The sequence below is a fragment of the Cyphellophora europaea genome (assembly GCF_000365145.1).
Source record: "Cyphellophora europaea CBS 101466 unplaced genomic scaffold supercont1.3, whole genome shotgun sequence".
NCBI classification, from domain to species: Eukaryota; Fungi; Ascomycota; class Eurotiomycetes; order Chaetothyriales; family Cyphellophoraceae; genus Cyphellophora; species Cyphellophora europaea.
Window position 1 is genome coordinate 256,374 of NW_008481809.1, and position 20,074 is coordinate 276,447.

General features: G+C 54.8%; 7 protein-coding genes across 7 annotated transcripts; 6 read left to right on the forward strand and 1 right to left on the reverse strand.

Annotated features, from left to right (window-relative positions):
* Positions 1-896: 896 nt before the first annotated feature.
* On the forward strand, positions 897-2,247 carry HMPREF1541_03004 (uncharacterized protein; the record flags this gene model as incomplete). The annotated part of the gene is made up of 2 exons (XM_008717356.1): positions 897-1,360; positions 1,413-2,247. The coding sequence occupies 2 exons, from the start codon at positions 897-899 to the stop codon at positions 2,245-2,247; spliced, it is 1,299 nt and encodes a 432-aa protein (XP_008715578.1).
* A 1,173-nt stretch (positions 2,248-3,420) lies between these two features.
* HMPREF1541_03005 (26S protease regulatory subunit 6A) lies at positions 3,421-4,864 on the forward strand (the record flags this gene model as incomplete). Its single annotated transcript, XM_008717357.1, has 2 exons — positions 3,421-4,156; positions 4,206-4,864. The coding sequence occupies 2 exons, from the start codon at positions 3,421-3,423 to the stop codon at positions 4,862-4,864; spliced, it is 1,395 nt and encodes a 464-aa protein (XP_008715579.1).
* Positions 4,865-6,171: 1,307 nt separating this feature from the next.
* HMPREF1541_03006 (uncharacterized protein) lies at positions 6,172-8,725 on the forward strand (the record flags this gene model as incomplete). The annotated part of the gene is made up of 2 exons (XM_008717358.1): positions 6,172-8,493; positions 8,546-8,725. The coding sequence occupies 2 exons, from the start codon at positions 6,172-6,174 to the stop codon at positions 8,723-8,725; spliced, it is 2,502 nt and encodes an 833-aa protein (XP_008715580.1).
* Positions 8,726-10,431: 1,706 nt separating this feature from the next.
* HMPREF1541_03007 (uncharacterized protein) lies at positions 10,432-11,424 on the forward strand (the record flags this gene model as incomplete). Its single annotated transcript, XM_008717359.1, has 2 exons — positions 10,432-10,789; positions 10,871-11,424. The coding sequence occupies 2 exons, from the start codon at positions 10,432-10,434 to the stop codon at positions 11,422-11,424; spliced, it is 912 nt and encodes a 303-aa protein (XP_008715581.1).
* A 1,667-nt stretch (positions 11,425-13,091) lies between these two features.
* Positions 13,092-13,841, forward strand: HMPREF1541_03008 (uncharacterized protein; the record flags this gene model as incomplete). The annotated part of the gene is made up of 1 exon (XM_008717360.1): positions 13,092-13,841. One exon carries the CDS (start codon positions 13,092-13,094, stop codon positions 13,839-13,841), a length of 750 nt encoding a protein of 249 aa, XP_008715582.1.
* Positions 13,842-16,307: 2,466 nt separating this feature from the next.
* On the forward strand, positions 16,308-18,054 carry HMPREF1541_03009 (uncharacterized protein; the record flags this gene model as incomplete). The annotated part of the gene is made up of 4 exons (XM_008717361.1): positions 16,308-16,878; positions 16,925-17,043; positions 17,110-17,331; positions 17,443-18,054. The coding sequence occupies 4 exons, from the start codon at positions 16,308-16,310 to the stop codon at positions 18,052-18,054; spliced, it is 1,524 nt and encodes a 507-aa protein (XP_008715583.1).
* Positions 18,055-18,168: 114 nt separating this feature from the next.
* HMPREF1541_03010 (obg family GTPase CgtA) lies at positions 18,169-19,926 on the reverse strand (the record flags this gene model as incomplete). The annotated part of the gene is made up of 1 exon (XM_008717362.1): positions 18,169-19,926. One exon carries the CDS (start codon positions 19,924-19,926, stop codon positions 18,169-18,171), a length of 1,758 nt encoding a protein of 585 aa, XP_008715584.1.
* Between the last annotated feature and the right edge of the window lie 148 nt (positions 19,927-20,074).

A 20,074-nucleotide genomic window follows, 5' to 3' on the forward strand; every position in this document is an offset into this window, starting at 1 on the left:
CAGTATTCTATTCTCGGCAGGGCTAAAGAACATTGTCCCCATATTTGCAATTTCGGAACAGGCCCGAGTTACGACTCCGTGCTCAGCCTCTGAATCAGTCTGATTGCCACAATTTCCACCCAGACCATTGTTTGGCAGTTGTCGCAGAAACCATTCCCTACACCGTAAGGGTCCAAGGAACTGCTCGTGGCAACCCTGCGCCCAGTGGCCGATCAAAAGAGACGTTGCGTTACTGGGGCTGAGACCCAGCATCACCAAAACCGCGCAGCCTCGCCTCTTCTCTCACCACAACACGCTTCCAACGCCTTTTTCAATCGCAACGGCCTGGTCATCGTTTATTCGAGTGATCTGTCTGCCTAATCTACCGACAACGACTGTGTTCTGGCTCGAGCTGTTCGTCGCCGCTTCTTGATTGATCAAACACTTGTCTGGTGTCACCTGTGGTCAGTTTTCCTCCCGCTCGGCCAGCCACTTGCCCGCTGCCTGTGAACACGTTCGTTCTCGCCGCAGCATCATCACCGCTTGAACATCATTGGGCTGACTCTTCCGCGCATAGGCCACCGACCGATTCACCAAGCAATATTCACAGCCTCCAACCTACCTTTTTCCGACGAGCTTTTCACTAAGTCTTGTCGACACCACTTGTTCATCGCTACTGTCACATCAGCGGCCTAACGTATCGACGTCGACTTTATTTGTTCGCCTGCATCTACGCTGCGCGTTATTAGTCTTCTCACATCGCGAACCGCACCATCGATCATCCTCCATGTACTAGGCTGAGTACTATCTCCAACCACACATTCCAAGCTTCGGCTTCAAGAGGTCGCAGGCCCCGTCGCCCGACCATCTCACAAGTAGACGGTTGAGAAACTGTCTACTTCCCATCTCAAACGAATATGCCTCACTACTCGGCCTGGGGCCCCAGCGCCCAGCACCTTGCTCGCCTGCCCCCTACTCCACCTGAGTATCACAACGCATACATGACCCCAATGAGCACCACCTCCGATCAGGGCTATTACCCGGTGCATGGCTATCATCACAGCCGTCACAGCTCTTCGCGAGAGCATAGCGAGCGATACTTGCAGAACCCGGCCTACACCGCTCAGCACTCATCGCACGCGCATCCTCGCATGAGCCACTTGCCCTACGACGGTTACAGCCATGGCCTCCCTACTTACCAGTATGCGACTGCTCCTGCGCCGATTCTTCCTCCCATCCAGGCCCCGGGTGGTGCTATTGATCCATTTCACTATGGTCATCAAGAGAAGAAGGAAGAGAAGCCGACCGGCGGCGTCGCGCAGCATCTCGACTATGAGATGGATTTGATGGCATCTTTCGTTGCCGAGATGGCCCAGAAACTGTAAGTTCATATCAGGAGTTGTCTCTTACTTGACGCTAATTTGTCTCCCCAGGGTCCTTCCTAGTTCAGAGCCGCCGAGAGAGTTCCGCAAGTACGTCTCGCAGATACTCTCTTCGACTCGTCTGCCGAGCTCCACCATCATGCTTGGTCTGTTCTATCTCGCATCAAGAATGAAGATGGTCACAGAGCTTCGCCAAGACATGTCTCAATCGGGCACCGTCTACCGAATGCTGACTACCTGTCTGCTTCTGGGGTCAAAGTTCTTGGACGACAATACCTTCCAGAACAAATCCTGGGCCGAGGTCAGCAGCATCCCTGTGGTTGAGCTGAACATCATGGAGCTTGAATGGCTTCAAGGCTTCAACTGGGAAATCCATCAGTTGATGTACGAGGAAGAAGATGGCTTCTTCAGTTGGATCGAGCTCTGGCATGCCTATGAGAAGAAAGCAAAGGCCATCAAGGCTAAAGAGATGCACAAGTTGGCTCCTCTTGAGACCAAGTTTGCGCCTCGCTTTGGTGCCCAGCACTCCATCCTCATGTCACCAGACAATCCCATCCCACCCCAGTACCAGCAGGGCTCCCAGTACGACACCCAGTGGGCTCGCCAGTACATGTCAGAGTATTCGCCTCCTTCGGCACCGCACAGTGGACCTGCCACTCCGGAGTACTATCCCAATCAGTGGTCGTACGCGCAGGCGCCATCGTACAATCGCCAAGGCTTCAACTACGGAGCCCAGTCGGGCTATCAGCATACTCCACACTACCAATCCTACGGGTATCAGCAACCTTGGGCTCACGGTGCCAACTGTGGATGTAGTCTATGCGCCAAGCATTCTGACTATTACTTCTCCCATGGCGGCTACCCTGTGCAGACTGTCGTCGGATAACCTTCCTCGACCTCTTTGGCCCACACAGCATCATACTCCTCACCGGACTTGCTTCATAGCAGAAAAGTTCTGTGGTTCGGGGTTATGACCAACCCAAGATCTGCTGGAGAACGAACATATCTTGATCGTCATCCATGCTTGATCTTCACGACATTTACGACACGTGGCTTCCGGTCTCTTTTGATTGCGACTTCCACCTGAGCGACCTTCTTCACTAGTCATTTTTTGAGCTTAGACACGGATTGGCAGGCGGCGTTTGAGAAGGGTCTCATATTTCTGGAGCCACCAAAAGTTGAAAAGTTCGCCGCCCATTTTCACCAATCCCGATCGGCGTTTGGGGCATCTTTTATCTTCGTTACACACTGGAATCGAAAATCACTACACTCTCGGTGGGCGTGGACACCACTTTCATCGACATTTTCTTCGCCGGGCGCGTCCACAACACCGACATGGACTCGGGCCCCTGTATCTTAACAAGACCGTCATTCTTGTAATACATCGTCAATTGGTGCGGATTTGATTTCAATTGTTAGACATTCATTAGCGGGGAACACCACGGCACGGGTGATGACAAAAGGGAGGTGAGGAGTAGAGGCGAGCGGGAGATGAGGGATTCACGGACCCGAGATTGAATCAGGAGACTGCTCAGCATACACGCCTGGCGCAGGACGGAGGTACATTGCATTGACGACGAGTTGGTGACTGACGATATCATGGCCCTGCAACATGGGAAATACCCCTGATAGACCTTTGGTGTTTCTTTTTCTATCGAATACCTTTGCATCAAGAAGACCTAGATCGGCAGGCACGCAAGCAGACAGACAGACGAACAAGACACGAACATCCAATCTTTATTGTTCCCACCTTTCAAAAGTAGAGATAATGGATAGCAGCAGTGTTGCGCAAGTCGTATTTCGCGTTACTAAACGACAGGCTGCCTTGGGTTGCGCACGCCGAATGCCAAGGCTGACCATCTTGAGCCGCGTTCGCCCCCGTAACCCCGGTCATCTCTGTGGCCAGGCGTGTTGCTGCACTTCCTCTGAGCTCTCACTCATTCCATCCTTAACACTGCGCATCCATTGACTTGCCGTCTGTGGCCCCTGTTCGACTTCTTGAGAACTGTTTGTTCGTTTCCTGTCACCCGCCTGACTACTTTGATCATACACCGCCACCATGTCGACCCTCGAAGATCTCGATGACATGGATCGCCGGGAGAAGGAGGAGAAGAAGGACGGTGATGATGGCAAGAAGCCGTCTGGCAACGCCAGTGGCGATTCCAATGATGCGGAAATGAAAGACTCGGAAGAGAACAAGGAAGAAGAAGAGATCGATGTCGAGATCCTCCAGTCGAGCACAAGAGACATTATCAATCGGCGGCGGTTACTGGAGAACGAGCTCAAGATTCTCAAGTCAGAATTCCATCGCCTCAAGCACGAGGAGACGACGATGAAGGACAAGATCAAAGACAACATGGACAAGATCGAGAACAATCGCCAGTTGCCCTACTTGGTTGGTAATGTTGTTGAGCTACTGGACCTGGACGTCGAGGCTGAGGCTGCGGAGGAGGGTGCCAACATTGATCTAGATGCCACTCGGGTGGGCAAGAGCGCGGTCATCAAGACGAGTACACGACAAACAATCTTTCTGCCTCTGATAGGATTGGTCGACCATAACAAGCTGAAGCCTGCCGATCTGATAGGTGTCAATAAGGATTCATACCTGGTTCTGGATACGTTGCCTGCAGAGTACGATTCACGAGTCAAGGCCATGGAGGTGGACGAGAAGCCTACAGAAAAGTACACTGATGTCGGTGGCCTGGACAAACAGATTGAAGAGCTGGTCGAAGCGGTGGTGTGGCCAATGAAGGAGGCTGAGCGCTTCAAGAAGATTGGCATCAAGGCACCCAAAGGTGAGCGTCGCCGTCAGCATGGAATCCTCTTAAGCTAATCTATCACTAGGTGCACTGATGTACGGCCCTCCCGGTACAGGCAAGACACTGCTCGCAAGAGCCTGCGCTGCACAAACCAACGCCACCTTCCTCAAGCTTGCTGGCCCGCAACTTGTGCAGATGTTCATCGGTGACGGTGCGAAGCTCGTCCGCGACGCCTTCGCCCTTGCCAAAGAGAAGGCGCCGGCAATCATCTTCATCGACGAACTCGATGCTGTTGGCACCAAGCGATTTGATTCCGAGAAAAGTGGTGATCGAGAAGTCCAGCGTACCATGTTGGAGCTTCTCAATCAGTTGGATGGCTTTGCTTCCGATGAGCGCATCAAAGTGCTGGCCGCTACCAATCGTGTCGACGTACTCGACCCTGCCCTACTTCGATCCGGTCGGTTGGATCGTAAGATTGAATTCCCGTTGCCGAACGAGGAGTCCCGAGCCCAGATTCTGCGCATCCACTCGCGGAAGATGACGGTCGATGAGGACCGCGTCAATTGGAACGAGCTGGCGCGGAGTACGGATGAGTTTGGTGGTGCGATGCTCAAGGCGGTCTGTGTGGAGGCGGGTATGATTGCGCTGCGGAAGGGCAATAGCAAGATCACGCATGAGCACTACGTGGATGCCATTGCGGAGGTGCAGGCCAAGAAAAAGGATACGGTCAACTTCTACGCTTAGTAGAATGCGGTATGCGCTTGAGGCGTTGCATCTTGGGCGCAGGATTTGTAAGGCTACTATCGCGGCATTGGGCAAAGGAAGCGAATGCGAGATGTGTGGTGTCATGATCGTAGACAAAGATGCAAGACATGAACAGCGAACTCGTGCTACAAGCATGTCATAGTCAAGACACCTCCCTGCCCATCATCCAACCGCATCGTGAGACTGCCAGGTACAGCTCGACGAAGACGTAGTGCACCTAGCTATTCTAGTCGATGGAGCAATCTTACCGTCACCGGCAGCAACCTCCCATTCGATGCCCGACAGGTGATAATGCTGTTCCCGGTCATGCTTGTCTTTCAGCATTATACGATTTGACCACCTGCACCCGTTCTCGCCAACACCACGCCATTGTCCCGCTTGATGTAGTGTCAGCCAACAACAAGGGCAACAGCATGAACAAGAATAGTCCACGCGATTCCTGACAAGTTTGATCTCAGTGAGCCGATGTCTGTCTGTTCATCAGTCAGTCGGCTACATTCGGATTTTCGTATTCCACCGCTTCGGGTCCTGCATGCGTGTGTGCGTACGGGTGCGATTGTATCTGCACCCCTTGGATTTCGAAGCTGTACCTGTGCTACGTCGCATTGCAGCTCCGCGCACACCGACGTCCAGGGGTGATTTACGGCATGGCCGTCCAACATGCTGGCGCGGAAGCCGCTTACTCGTATCCACGGCTGTGTAGCTGCAGCCAGTATTGAAAGGCTTTGGTCAATAAGCGTAAATGTGGTAGAACAGACATCGAAAACGAGTCCCCCTTAAGGATTGGTGGACAAGCCCCTTGTTGCCGGTTCCGAATCACGATTACCGGAGCCCCGAATTAGGATTTTCCCTCTCTTTATTGGTGGTGCAAGGCCATATCCCCCTGGGTCTCCGGGGCTCGTTTAAAGCCTGGCGACGTGGACAGGGATGCCGTGCCAGGTTTCGGATCAGCAGCCGCCAACTTTTGGCACCCAGCCGATTTGCCTGTTGGCCCATGCCCATTCAATGCCCTGGCCGCGCTGGCTCCTTGCGGCGGGTCAAGGGCGGGGAGACTATAGCACGCGCGCATATTGATATATTGGAAGACGAGCTCGCGTTCCGATCTGTCATGTCACTGGGACAGTTGTGGCCTTCTGCCCTTGAGAGCTATCGCCGGTCACAAGGAGGGAATATGATATGCACAAATTCCAGGTAGTAATGCCGAGAAAGGGACGTGTGAGAAGTCATTGAGTTAGACCATGGACAAGCATCAGGACAAGGCAACGTGGGGAGACTCCCACACCAGGATGCCGCGGCAGACCAGCGACCCTGTGAGGTCATTGCCAACACCGCCGTCGCAACACTTCAACGCCTGGCTGGCAGATGGGCGGGGAAGCGTGAAAAGACAGTCACTGAAGCCGGAGGACGCGTTGTTGGCTTTTCATGACGCACGGTATGTCTCTGCTTCTCGCGAGTCCATGTCTCGCTTCGCTGATACCACGGGCCGCACCAGTCCCAACCGTCCACAACATCGACCAGAACAACACCAGAACCTCTATCAACAGACCCGCCATGAGAGTCTCTCGGGTATAGGGCAACAACGGACGCCTCGTCGATCACAGCATACGCAGTCTGCACCTGCCCTGCCAAAGCCACGGCCGCTGACTGTGTACGTGGGGAACACACTGGGGTCGATCGATGAAGACCCCTCCTCAGAGAGCTCGCTGCCTCTTCCGCCACCGCTCCAGGATGCAGCACTCAAGATCAAGGAGGCCGTGCAGAGGGTCTACCGCCCCATCGACTGGCGGAAAATCCCCAGCCCCGTCTTCGAATGCGTGCTCGACCAGCTGCGCCTGTTGCACACATCTAAGCAAGGCAATGGCTGCACAACCTGCTACATGCGCGACCTCTGCGCCATGCAGATGACCTGTAAGCCATGGTTCTCCGCAGCGCAGCACAGGCTCTACTCTTGCGTCTCGATCGAGGGTGAGGACGCACCGGAGAAGTTGAAGAGGTTCAAGGTCAAGCATGGGGCGCGGCTGGTGCTGTTGCGGCGCACGCTGAGGGCCAAAGCCTTGCTGGCGGCGCTGGTGAGGGACTTGCGCGTGCCGGATCCTATCATTCCACTGTATCAAGCGACTGGGGACCCTAACCCAGAGTACGATGACTATTTGTGCTTGCTGGCCAGCGTGGTCATGGCGTGTCCGAATCTGGAACTGTTTGCCGGCTTCTACCCCTTCTACAACCACACCTTTGACAGACTGACGCACGCGCTGAGCACGAGGAGGAAGCTGAAGCAGCATGTATGGGTCATTGCCGAGAATGCTGACTGTACGGCACGGGCACAGAAGCAGCTCCCGCCGGGCATCATGGATCACGATCAAAGTTATCAATTCCTGCAATACCACGATCGGTGGACGCAACTGGAGACACTGCTGCTGTGCTCACCAGGATCCTTGGGCGTGCTGGAGCATGAGGTCTTTGTCCATGCGCTCCGCAGTCTCCCTAAGCTCAAGCACCTCTGCATCTCCTCCTTCGACGCCGACGACTTCCACGACGGCACGCTGCAAACGCTGCCGCACATCATGAGCCTGCGCCTCGAAGAGTGCCCGGGTGTCTCTGACGCTGGCCTTACACGCTGGGCTGCGTCCCCCAACGCCGTTCTCATCGAGCGCCTATCCCTCATCCACCAAAACCTGACCTCCCTCGTCACCATCGCCCGCCTGCTCTCCTCCCTTGACCGCCTCACCAAACTCACCATCATCCAATCCGACACCACACCCTCCCTCCCCCTAGACACCGTCGTCTTCCAACCCTTCTTCGCCAGCAAAACCCTGCAATTCCTGCACTGGGACATCGCCACCTCATCCACCCACTCCACGGACCATTCGTCGCCGACACCTACCCTCTCCCTCCAAGACGCTCTCGCCACCACCGACCCTCTCGACGCCACTCTTCCCCAAACCCCCAATGCCCACCTCGCCCTTTCACTCCTGCACCACGGCTTCCCATCCTTAACGCGCCTGCGCGCACCCCGCGACACCGACCCCCGAGGCGCCCTACAAGCTGTCTGCCGCCCCGCACGCGACATGAACGTGCTGCTCGAGCATGACACGGGCGCCATGCGCTTCGGCCGATGCTGGAGCGGCAGGAACGGCGGCGCGCCAAACCAGCAACTGGACGAAGGCGGCAATCATCTGCAGACAGCACGAATACGGGCACAGCGCCGTATCGAGCGTGCCGCTATACAGGGTCCGGATGTGGAGAAGTCGGGGCTGGGCTGGAAGGTTGTGGTGGAGGATTACTCGGCGTGCTCGACGCCTGGCTCTGGCGTTGGCAGTACGGAGCAGGTATCGCCTGCGGTGGTGGAGAAGGGGGGGTTAGAGGCCAGCAATGACTGCGGCAACGGCAGTGCGGTGTCGGGCATGGGTTCGTACTCGCGCAGCGATGGTGACCAGAGCAGCAGCGGCAGCAGCAGCAGCAGCACGACCATCCGCTCCAGCACAGAAGCCACGCCCAACTCCTCCTCCTCCTCCTCCTCTCGCTCCGACCCGAGCGTCGCCTACGGCGTCAGCGAAGAAACCGAGCTGCGCGACCGCTACGTCGTCGGCCACGACTGGGATAAGGAGGTCATCGTCTCCTCGTCTTCCTGCTCCAGCTCCCACTCTTCCTCCGAGACAGGCGCACGCATCCCGACCTGCGCTCACGAAAGGCACGTCTCGGCGCCCACCCTCCCCCGCCAGCGACAGTCCCTCCCACCGCAACCGCACCCGCAACCGCATCCCCTTCCGCTCCGCGGGGTTGGCCCTGCGACGTTGCTACAGCACTCCCACACCCTCCCCAACCTATCCCTACCCCTAGCCCCGTCCCTATCCCAGCTCACGACAACGCACCCGCCGCCCCAAAAAGTGCGCGAATTCCGCCTCCCGACGTGCGTGGGGCGCGTCAACATCCACATCTCGGCTGAGGGACGAATGTTTGCGCCGCCGGAGCTGTGGCTGCGGCCGGATCGGGTAGGGCGGGAGGGGAACGGTGGGGTTGTGGGGTGGGGGGATTTGTTGGGTGTTGAGAGGAAGAGGAACAGGAACAAGGTGGGTGATGGTGGTGCTAGTGGTGCTGGTTGGGGGAAGAATGGGAAGGGAGATCAGGGTGGGGATGTAGGGCCGCGGATGTGTGATGGGAGTTGGAATTGGAATTGGAGGGGGAGGAGTGTCAAGGAGAGAGAGTTTCGTATGGGGTGGGGGTTGGGGTCGAAGGGCAGGGAGGAGGGGAGGTGGAGGCATCAGCTTCGGAGGAGGGGCGGGGGTGGTGAGCCGGGGGATGTGGGTGTTGAGTGGATCTTCTAGGAAGGGTTCTGGAGAAATTCGTGTGGGATTCTCTGGAGGAGACTCAAGCTTGGATGACACTTCGAATGGGGAGGAAGCGAATGTGTGCGGTTTGGAATGGCGATTTTTCTGCATGAGCGAGGAGGGCTTACGCACGCATTTCCACGATTTAGAGACGGCTCCAATCAAAGGCGCCAGATTTTCCGCTCGTTATATGCGCGGCAACGTCTACGGCGCCATCGCATGCCGGTCCGAGAAGTAAATCCAAGTGTGAAAGTGTTGTTCCGGGCCAGGTGTCTTATTTATGATCATGGTTCATGGGAAGAACGTCGAGGAGACCCGGAGCCAAGTCCCCGTGGATGTTGCTCTCCCCTGCTGCAGTCCACCAAGGTGCCTCTGGGAACTATATGAACTGAAGCAGCGTCAGACATCGGGTTGAGCGCCGTCCGTGGCATCTTCGTAACTCAGAGTCTATCTCCCGATGGAGGGGCATGCGTGTCCTAGTCCCAGCCGTCTCTGCACTGACGGCGACGATGTGCGTGTTCGAGCGTGCCAAACAACGGCTTAGAGGTTTCGGCGGTTCACTTGGATCATCCCTGCTCGAGTATCAGGGGCGATAGCTGGGTCTCCCGCCGAGATGTTGTCCAACGCTGAAGTCTGAAGTGCCGCGTCGGAGAATTTGAGTATCGTCCTCGGCACAGACCGCAGAAGTGAGCTCTGAATTTGGGCTGACTCGTGCATGGTATATCTCACTCTAGTAACCACTGCTCCTGCAGCTCAACTTGCCCTCTCTTTTTACGAAAAAGGATACAAGTACTTAGAAACGATGCCAATTGTCTGGGAACATGGAGTTGCACTAGTCTGGCGAAGGTCCGAACCGACCCCGAGCTACTCCCGCAGAAAAGCCTCCTAAAGTATAATTACTTGGTGTACATAAGTCCACCCCCTTGGCGGAAGCCTCGCGCGCCTGGCGTCTATGCAAGTTGAAGCTTGATCTGAATCTAGACGCCGTGTTTCCGGGAAATTGACCAGTATGGGACAAGTTTGTTCGTGTCTCCTTAGCATCAACTATGCGGCATAGATTGCTGTTAAACTAGTACCAACATATAAGCAACGAGCGCAGCCACCGTAGACTCAGGGCTATTTTACAGTCTCTACCATCGACCCAGTGTTCTTGCCAGGTCCTCGTAGAGACAACAAGTCCTCGGGTCTCTACGTCAAGTCTCGTAACTGGGGCTAAAGATGGACCTCCGCGAAGTCCACGAACTAAAAACGTTGCCCCATCACTGGAAGAGGAGTCATCCATATCCTTGTGACACTCCTGCAAAACCCCTCCTTCAGTCAGCTCATTACGAGGCTGCTGAGGACGAGCCAGTATATGACATCGTGTATCTTGTCGACGAGCACGATATCAGCCGGAACATAAACCAGAAGGTCACCCGCAATGGCAACACGCTGCAGAGGAGGTATGCTTGGCATTACCGGGTGGCCGACCTCGCGACATTCAACGTTGGTGATGTTCCAGACACCATTCAATTGCATGAAAAGGTGGGAAATCCTTTTGATAATGATACCTTTCGGTGGGAGGGTTTCATGTTTGGTGAGTCCGACTTGTGCTTTTCGAATAGTCACCTTCTCCCGCCAGTCAGACCTTGAAAAGCATTTTTACTTATGCAAGTAGATATCCCTGGTGGACGAGCGACATGTCGAGTCTCCATCGTAGCTGGCGCCGGATCGGCCAGCGACGCTGCACTCACGGGACCAGGAGGGGCAGGAGGGTCCAACATAGATCGCGTTGTTGGATTTGCTGGAGTCTATCCCGACAACAGGGTCCCCTATGGGCCTGTATTGCAAGTCCGCAGAGATAACGCATACAGGCGTCTAGGAGCGTCTTTAAGGGGCCCAGTAAAGGTGGCCTGGCACTGCGCGTACTACATCACCAAAGCGACTCCCGTGGAGCCCACACCACATGCGAAGAACGCGACGAACGGCTCGCCCAATAGCTATCGGCACGTATCGAACGGGAAGAGTGCTCAAGGCAGCCCCGACTACGATCAGATCCTGGATCAGAACGTCGACAATGAGGTCTCCGTCGGCTTCGACGGGGTTCCGTGGGGAGGCATGGTCTTTGGCTTCGTCCTGGCCGACACGATACCTAGGTCTGACCCTAATGATGACACTGGCCTAGAGCCTTACGATTACAGCGCGATCCAGGAGCTAGGGATTGAGTTCTAGTGATGTACGGACTCCGTGAGAGGCTGCATTAGTCCATGGTCTTGAGTGTCAATGACTCTATGTATGTGATAAGGATACCATGAATATAGTGTCAGGAGTTCTTCGCTGGAGCATGATGTTGCTGCGCTATCCTCCCCACTGCATCGCGCTCCGAAATACCTTCCCTCGTTGTCTGGTATCCTTCCAAAGAGGACTACAGCGACTTCATTTAGGCACGATCCCCAAGGTACGAGCTCTCTCTTAAACTCGCAGAGAAGTCAGATATCCAGCGAGGGGACTTCCGGGAGCAGAAAACACAGCAAGCAGTGCATCTCATCGGTCTTCAACAAAAGATTTGTCGAATTGCCTCGCCTAACTGTTTGCCTACTGTCTAATTAAACTGCGGTCACAAAGTACTGTCTCTTAGTGTTCTCATTTTACAGCGTTGCTCGAGTCAAAACTCCCGTCCACGCAACGTCTCATGCCATTTGGCTATATCAAATACATCTCGCGTCATTCTTCGTCCACAAATGCTCTACTATCCATTCTACTGTGAAAATAGCAGCCAGCCGTGGTAGATCAGTAAGTCTGCCCCTTTTCAGGTTGTAGAACCAGCGGAGTTTTGCTTCCTTTCACGATTACCATCTGATCTTGTTCTTCAGTCTCTCTCAGAGTTAGTGCAAGATGGTTCGTACTCGTTCGACCGAATCTGGGTCTGACCCAATTGTACTACAGCGGGAGATCAAATACCTCGCAGCAGCACATGCGATAACATTCATGATACATTTGCTCATCCGCGAGAACTAACCACCATCGGATAATATCCCTTCTTGGTAGGTCCACGCCCTCGTGGCCCATTGACTTTATAACAATTGCGCTTAGCTCCCTCAGCGACGAGAGGGATCTCGCCCTGTGGCCGCGGTAATAGTAAGGTCAGAATTCTGGTATATGGAGTCCATTGTGAGCAGCTGCGCAGCAAGTTGTCCCTTGTCTTTTTGGTCAATGCAGAACTGATCGATCCACAAGTACCGAAAACCTAGCTTTCGTGTGACCGTTCTTGCATTTTCGATTGTAGCGGGTAAGTCTTGCGGTAGCAATCCATTACAGTCGACAGGTTTCGCACCCGCGCCACAAACGTAGCTTCAGATACACAGATGGATGATCCGCCTCCAGGACGGTGTGACCAGTCTCACAGTCAATCAATCTAATTCAGGGCACCGGAGAGGTTATCCTGACACTGCAAGTCTTGGTGTGCATCTCATGGCAGAACCTCAGCCATTTCTTGACAATTTCGAAAGTGATATGATCCGGACTGCGCATTCGTACCCATGCTGCCCCCTGGTGTTGCGGAACTAGACGTATGGTTCGCTCAGTGCAAGTCAAATCGAGCGTAGGGTTGCACGGCTATGGCTCAATATGAATTATTTGTGGTGCCGAGGTTCCCACACATTGAAGTGGTTTCCCGAGAGATCCGTGAAATACACGACTCGGGGGGATATCGTGGAAACGTGGGGGGGAGTACCCACTAGACTCGGAATTAGTACCCCCTCATACGCATGGTGTTAAGGTTGAGGCCGAGAAGCTGATGTATGCTGTGCATAGGATACATTCATTAATCTTGACGTCACCGAGGGTACAGTCTTTAAAGACCGAACACGTGCTCCTAGTTCGAAATCAATCAACTGAACATGTCCGCCAACAAAACCATCGTCCTCGTCACAGGCGGCAACAATGGCATCGGCCTTGCGGCCTGCCAGCTCTTCGCTACAAAGTCCGACTACCACTGTATCATGGCCAGTCGCTCTCTCGACAAGGGAAAGAAAGCACTAGAATCGATCCAGTCCTCGAACCCATCCGGCACGGTCTCGCTGGTTCAACTCGACGTTACCTCCGACGACTCCATCGCCGCCGCCGTCGAAGAAGTCAAAGCGAAGCACGGTCGTCTAGATGTCCTTATAAACAACGCTGGTATCTGCCCCGTGGAATTTTCTCGCACCCTCCTTCGCGACTGTCTGGAAACCAATACCATCTCGCCCGCAGTGGTAACAGAAGCCTTCGCGCCGCTTCTATTGAAATCAAGCAGCGCTCGCCTCATCTATGTCACCTCGGCGCTAGGCTCTATCGAGAAGCGCAGCGATCCAACTGACTTTGCGTATGACGCGCCTTACAAAGCGTATCGCATCAGCAAGGCGGCGTTGAACATGCTGGTCGCATGTGATGCCTATGAGTACAAGGGTCAGATCAAAACGTTTGCCTTTTGTCCAGGTTTTGTGATCACGGATCTTGCTGGGATGCGAGAAGAAAAAGAGCAGGGCGGTGTTGCTAAGAGTCCGGACGGCAGTGCAAGGGGTCTGTTGGCTATTGCAGAGGGGAAGAGGGACGAGGAGAATGGGAGGTTCTTGCATGATGAGGAACCAGGGAATCTGTATCCTTGGTAGACATTGATATATCGGAACTCTCTGGAACGAAGCATGATGACCAGTATCGCTAGCCGAGGCGTGACTTATTGTTGCTTTACCTCACAACGTATAAGGTAGATCAGCGGTCGAAAGTATGCCATTTCGGCACCTCGACAGCTTGAATGACAAGTCGACCATTCAGTATCCAAGGCGTGTTCACTGAACTGTACTGCTTAAGTGCTTGCTTTGCATAGTCAGCTTACTTCCTGAAGATAGGAAGTCTTCTCTTCTTCTCCAGATTGCTGTGGAAGTCGTTACAAGCTTCTAGCGTGTGGTCGGATTGAGCAGCTTTCTCCCAAGCAGTCAAGCAGGCTTTTCAGCTGAGTTTTACTGCTTGAGTACTCGGTCTTTCACAGGGACTGTCCATCTAACCCAGCAACGTTGCTCAACTTTGAAGCTTTTCATGTGGACGTACAAGGACATACAATCGTGCACAACAATGTACATCCTTCTTCACTAGTCTCTGTGTGCCCCCAACTTGCGCCAGTGTAGCAAAAGGGTCCGACATCCACTGGTTGCGAAACTCACTGTCAAAAGCTTTCTATACTGTTCAATCCAGATATGCCCTTGGTCTAAGAGACTTGAGGCTCAGGTCAGTCTCGGCTCTCCACTGAGGGGATTACCTCGTGCATATACAGTCACGATACTCATTAAGGGCACACTACTCCACATGGACAGCATGGTGATCTTGTTTCGATTCCGCATCTGGCGCAACATGCCACTAAATCGAGGGACTAAAGTAAATAGTACAAACGGATCTATAGCTGCTCAAAAGCCCAGTCCCCCTGCCCTTGTCGGTGAATCGTGGTTTTGAATACTTACGTTGTCGTACAGCAAAGTCTTGACCAATACATGTCACGACGAACCATCACAACGCTAGTCACTACTAGCTTTGTTCTGAAAGGAGCACATATTTTACACATCCAATCGCATAGTCGTGCAGGACATGTAGTCCCCGGCACGTCCACTTGAACGAGCTCTCAACGCAGCACAAGTACGCATGCGTATCGCCGAGCTGTTCCTTGGCCAGTCTTTCAATGGCCCAAGATCGGAACAACCATCCGTTTTCCTGCAAGACATGGATCTCCGCTTCATTCTCCGCGGTGTGGAAGGAAGCTTCTCGTGGCTACGCCATACGCTTCTGCTGCTAGCTATTCCAACCTTGCGTCACGCTCTGCTGGCTCGAGACCGCATGGAGAGTAGCTCTCTCCTCGTGCTTTTGGGGACTCGAACGGTGAATGCTAGGATAGACGAGAAAATTCTCCTACGAGCGGTATATCGCACGGTGCGGCTGCAGCTCTGTTCGGAAAGATCCCCTAACCAAGATCTTGACTAGCCAGACTGAAGAATCAATCTGCGCTCGAGGCGGTTGAATTACGTGAGCTGACGCTAATCCGTTTTAATGCTCTGTTGCGATGAGCCCTAACCCTGTGTCCTAATCTTGAATGTGATTGGAGAACTGCCCACGTCGCTGACTACTGGCACCTCGTACCCAACTTCAATTAGCTCCTCGATTGCGTATGACGCCCCATATTGCGCAGAACTTGTTCTGCAAAGGGCCAAAGATGGTTCACTGGCCACAAGACGCTGCCGGCAGGCTCCAACTGATTGGACTCGCCTAACCCTGAACCGAGCCAAACAGCCTTGGCCCCTGATCTGTTGCAAGGCATCTTCGGCCTCAAAACATGCTCTCAAAGCTCAAACTGCCTGATAATCCCACAGGCCGTTATACAGCAACTAACTCATTATCAAGCACATACCATGGTCTTTCATGGGCGCTCAAAGGGTTGTCTGCCGTGCAGGAAGAAGAAAGTCAAGTGTGACCTGAACCGCCCATCTTGTCATGCATGTCTGAAGAGACGTGAGCCATGCCCGGGCCCACGTATAGGCAAGGACGAGACCGAGTTCCGCCTCGAAAATCCTCCGAAAAGTCAACAAACTAGTGCGCGCTGCCCTGAACAGGTGGTGTTGCGATCGCTAGACAAGACCAGCTCTCATCCAATGACCAAAACCAAGGCTTCAGGCCGCAGCAAGATTAATGAACATCAGCGCGCATCTACGGAGCTTCTACTCGACCAAGCTTCAACTGACAGCCTGTGGACCCATTCCATTTGTTCATGCACAACGCAATCGCCCTTCTCCGTCCCAGAGTGTCCACACACCGCAGGGAATATCACATCTATCCTTCCCAGAACGCCACCAGGTGGCCAGTATGGGAATGGGTACATTGGTGTCTGTAAAGCGGAGCCAGCTTTAGTCAGCCTACTGGACTTTTGGCGCCGCGTGGCCCTGCATGACCTGACACCTGGAACTCCCTTCTCTCGCCCTGACTTGGGCAAGAGAGCCTGGGCTCTGAGCATCTACAGCTTGAACGATGAGTGTCTTGGCTATGCCTTTCTATCCGTAGCCTCGTGCTACTATGCCAAAGTCAGCAAGTCCTACGACATGGATCTTTTCAATCTCAACGCCCGTCTCCGTACCATCAGTAGTGCGCGGAAAGAACTTGCCACGAAAGGCGTTGTTGAGAACCTCATTTCGAAGTTGCAGATCGTCATGGCGGCCGAAATGGTTGCGGAAAACTGGCTCGCCTGTACTCAACATTCACAGTTCATCGCCAAAGTCTTGCAACCCGCAGACGGAGAACCTCCTCAACTCCGTGAAGCGACCAGACACGCTTTCTTACACATGGATGTCGAGCGAGCAATTGCCACGGGTACACGTCCATTGCTCGACTTGTCCACTTGGTATTATGAAAGACATGCTCTCGATACTTGGTCATCCGAGTTGCTGCTAGATCCCTCTGTCAATTCTTTCAGCCTAGATGACCTTGACCGCCTGGCAATCGGTGATCCTACCCTTAACTCTCTTTTTGCTGAGATCAGGTATCTCGATCATCTTCTCCGCCATCCTACCACAGCCACGGAGCTATCTCAGGCAACAGCATTCCAGCTTTCCACTGCCATCGACATCCTCAATGGCAAGCTGTTGAGCTTCTCGATCCCTATCATTGAAACTGGTATGTGTGCTGTCAGTTTGACACATAGCTACTAACAGTCAAGCAGTAAGTGTAGAAGCTCACGAGCTACGTCCCAGCCATTTCGACTCTTTCTATGATGTGCCATCTGGTTCAGCGATGCTAGACATGCCTGCTCTCACCAACACCGTGCCTAACAAGCTACAAGTCCTGGCCACAGACAGACACCTGTTCCTCCCATACAGAACCTAAATAAACTGATAGCTCCTACAGATCTCAGAACAAACATCTCCGAAGACCGCCTCAACTTCTACCCCTTCCTCCGTCGGTCTCATCACCACTACCATCCAATCCGCAACGACGCCCTACCTCGACCCCGGACCTCTTTCCCCCACTCCATCCACATCACCCGACGCCATTACCTCTACCACCACCCATACAACCCTCTCTCATCTCCATGCCACACAATCCGCCGCCGCCGCCCTCGCCGCCCTCGTAAGTTCTTCACCATTTCCTCTCTCTCTCTCACCCCCCCGCTCCACCACGTTTCAACTCTGCGCTTCAACGACGCAAAACCCAAGCTAATCTCTTCCCGAACCCACAAAGTACTACCTCCGCCTCCGCACCCGCCAAGAATACGCCGGCCCGCTCCACCCCGTTCCCGAGCCCCAGCTGATGGAATGGTTCTGCGCGCAAGCCCCACGTCTACACATGCGCATGCAGACCCTGCTGGAATCATCCGAGGAGGCGCTGCGAGCTTTGTTGATCCTGCATCACTCCACCAGCACCACCAAGGGTGCCGGCGCCAACACCACCACCACCCCACCAACGGCGAAAACCCTCCACCCGGTCCTCCGCCTCCGCCTCTGGATCCTCCACATCGGCAGCGTGATGGAGGAAACCGCCGACTTCGGCGCCGTGGGTCTGCAGCGACCGCCGGACTACCATCGGCGCGCGATGCGGGAGTTGTTGGCGTTGACGGGCTTGGATCGCGATCAGGATCAGGATCAGGATCAGCAAGAGATAAGGGGAGGGGAAGGGGGAGTGCAGGTCGTGGAGGAGATTTTGGCGAGGTTTCTGTGTTTTGGGGGTGGGGAGAAGCAGAAGCACAAGCCCAAGCACAAGCAGCCGCCGTTGGATGTCTATGGGCCGCGGTGGTTGAGTCCTGTGCTGCGGACGTGGGGGCTGACGAACTGGAATGGGGAGGTCGTTGTTTGAGGGCCTGGTGTTGACAACATGGTTTGTATTCGATCCCCAAGATATATCGGCGACGTGGTGGCGGTGTTGTGTTTATACAGTTCTCTACTTCCCCGTTCCCAATCTCGTGGGTTTTTACACGGCCTCAATGACCCTCCCCCTCCGCTGTGAGCCCACCACTTCGGCCGGCCGGCCCGCGCCCGCCATGCTATCCAGCAGACCTGCCGTCCACTCGGCAATCCTGCTCGTGCCCTCCCCTCGGATGGCGCTCACCGGTATAGCGGCGATGCGCTCACGCCACGCATTCTGTTTCCCGCTGGGGTGGGTTACCCTCCCAGCCTCGACGTCCTCCATGTACTTCCTCAGCTTCATGTACTCGTGCTGGGTGCCCTCCACGTCGGCCTTTGTGCAGACGACGAACCAGGGCTTCGCGCTGATGGGCGGCAGCTTCAGGGGCTCCAGTTTCCGCGGGGGTTCTGGATAGACGATCATCTCCTCTTCCTCTTGCTCTCCACTCGTGAACAGCGGGTTTGTCTTGCCCGCCGCGAATCCCTGCCATTGAATGGTGCCGCTCTGTTGAGTTTCTTGGTTGATTTCCACGTTGCGGAGGTTCTCGTACTCGCCGACCTCTTTCCACAGGTTCTGCAGCGCGGCCACCACGTTTCCGGCGCTGAGGTCGACCACGAATGCGAGGATGCGGGCGCGCTCGACGTGGCGCAGGAAGCCGAGGCCCAGGCCGCGGTCGAGGTGCGCGTCCTGCACGAGTCCGGGGATGTCGGCCACGGTGAAGCTTTCGCGCTGTCCTTCGCCTTCGACGCCACTGCGGATGGTTGGGCGGCCGGTGTGGTCGTCGAGGACGACGGTGCCGATGCTTGGCTCCAGAGTGGTGAATGCCCAGCTGCCGACGCGGGTGCGGGAGTTGCTGATGCTCCGGAGCAGGGTGGATTTGCCGGCGTTGGGCAGGCCTACAAGACCAACATCGGCAAGGAGTTTGAGTTCCAACTCGAGCTTGAGCCGGACTCCCAGCTCGCCTTTGGTAGCGAACTTGGGTTTTGGCTCGTCTTTCGTTGTGAAGTGTGGGTTGCCCAGGCCTCCAACAGCACCCGCTGCGAGCAAGATGGGCTTCTCCATGGGTTTGTCGAGATCGAGATGGATTGGGTTTCCAGGCTCGAGGACACAAAGCGGACTGCGCCGCGGTTTGGATGGTGGAGGCATACTTGAGGCCACGTTTACAGCTTCTTTGCCTGTAGTACCAGCGTACATGAGATATTTGTTGCGGAGGGGCGCTTCAGAAGGTTCCATTTCTCGAAAGCGCGCCTCCTCTTCGGCGACCGGATCGCTGCGCCATGTTTCTCGGATGACTGTGCCAACAGGCACCTGTATACAGACATCTTCTCCCTTCTTACCACCCTGACTCTTTCCTTGACCACCAATACCGCGCCCAGCTTTGACGACGCCTCTACGTGCGAGCTTGTGTAGACTGGTCTGGCCGGCTACTGCTTGGATCCAGACGTTGCCACCAGAGCCACCATCACCGCCGTTAGGAGGACCGTCGGGGATGTAGGCTTCCCGCTGGAAAGAAACACAACCGTTGCCTCCGGAACCCGTATGTACGTTGAGCGTGCATTTGTCGACGAAGATATTACGGGAGTAATCTTCAGGAGCAGGATTCAGTCGTGAGTGTGCTGACACGGGAGGCGGGTCTTGCGCAGCTGCTCTTCGATCGGTGTTCGTCTCAGCTAGGGATTTTCGCTGGCATTGCGATTGATGAAAGGACCGAGAGAGGGTGCGGTATGCTTTGGCGACTGGCCTCGTGCGGTAGCCGGCTGGAGATGCAGCACGGAAGAGGCAAGGGTAGAGGAATGGCAACACAGTGCCTTGAGTGGCGCTCATCACTTCTGATGTTCCTGGAGAGACGAAGAGATCCCGGCAGGGCTGACACGACAGTATCTGGCCGTGTGAATGGTGCACGCAGTCAATAGCAATGATGGGCACTTTTTTCGAGAAGGGTAGAACAGGGCTTCGGCTAACTTGCCCATTT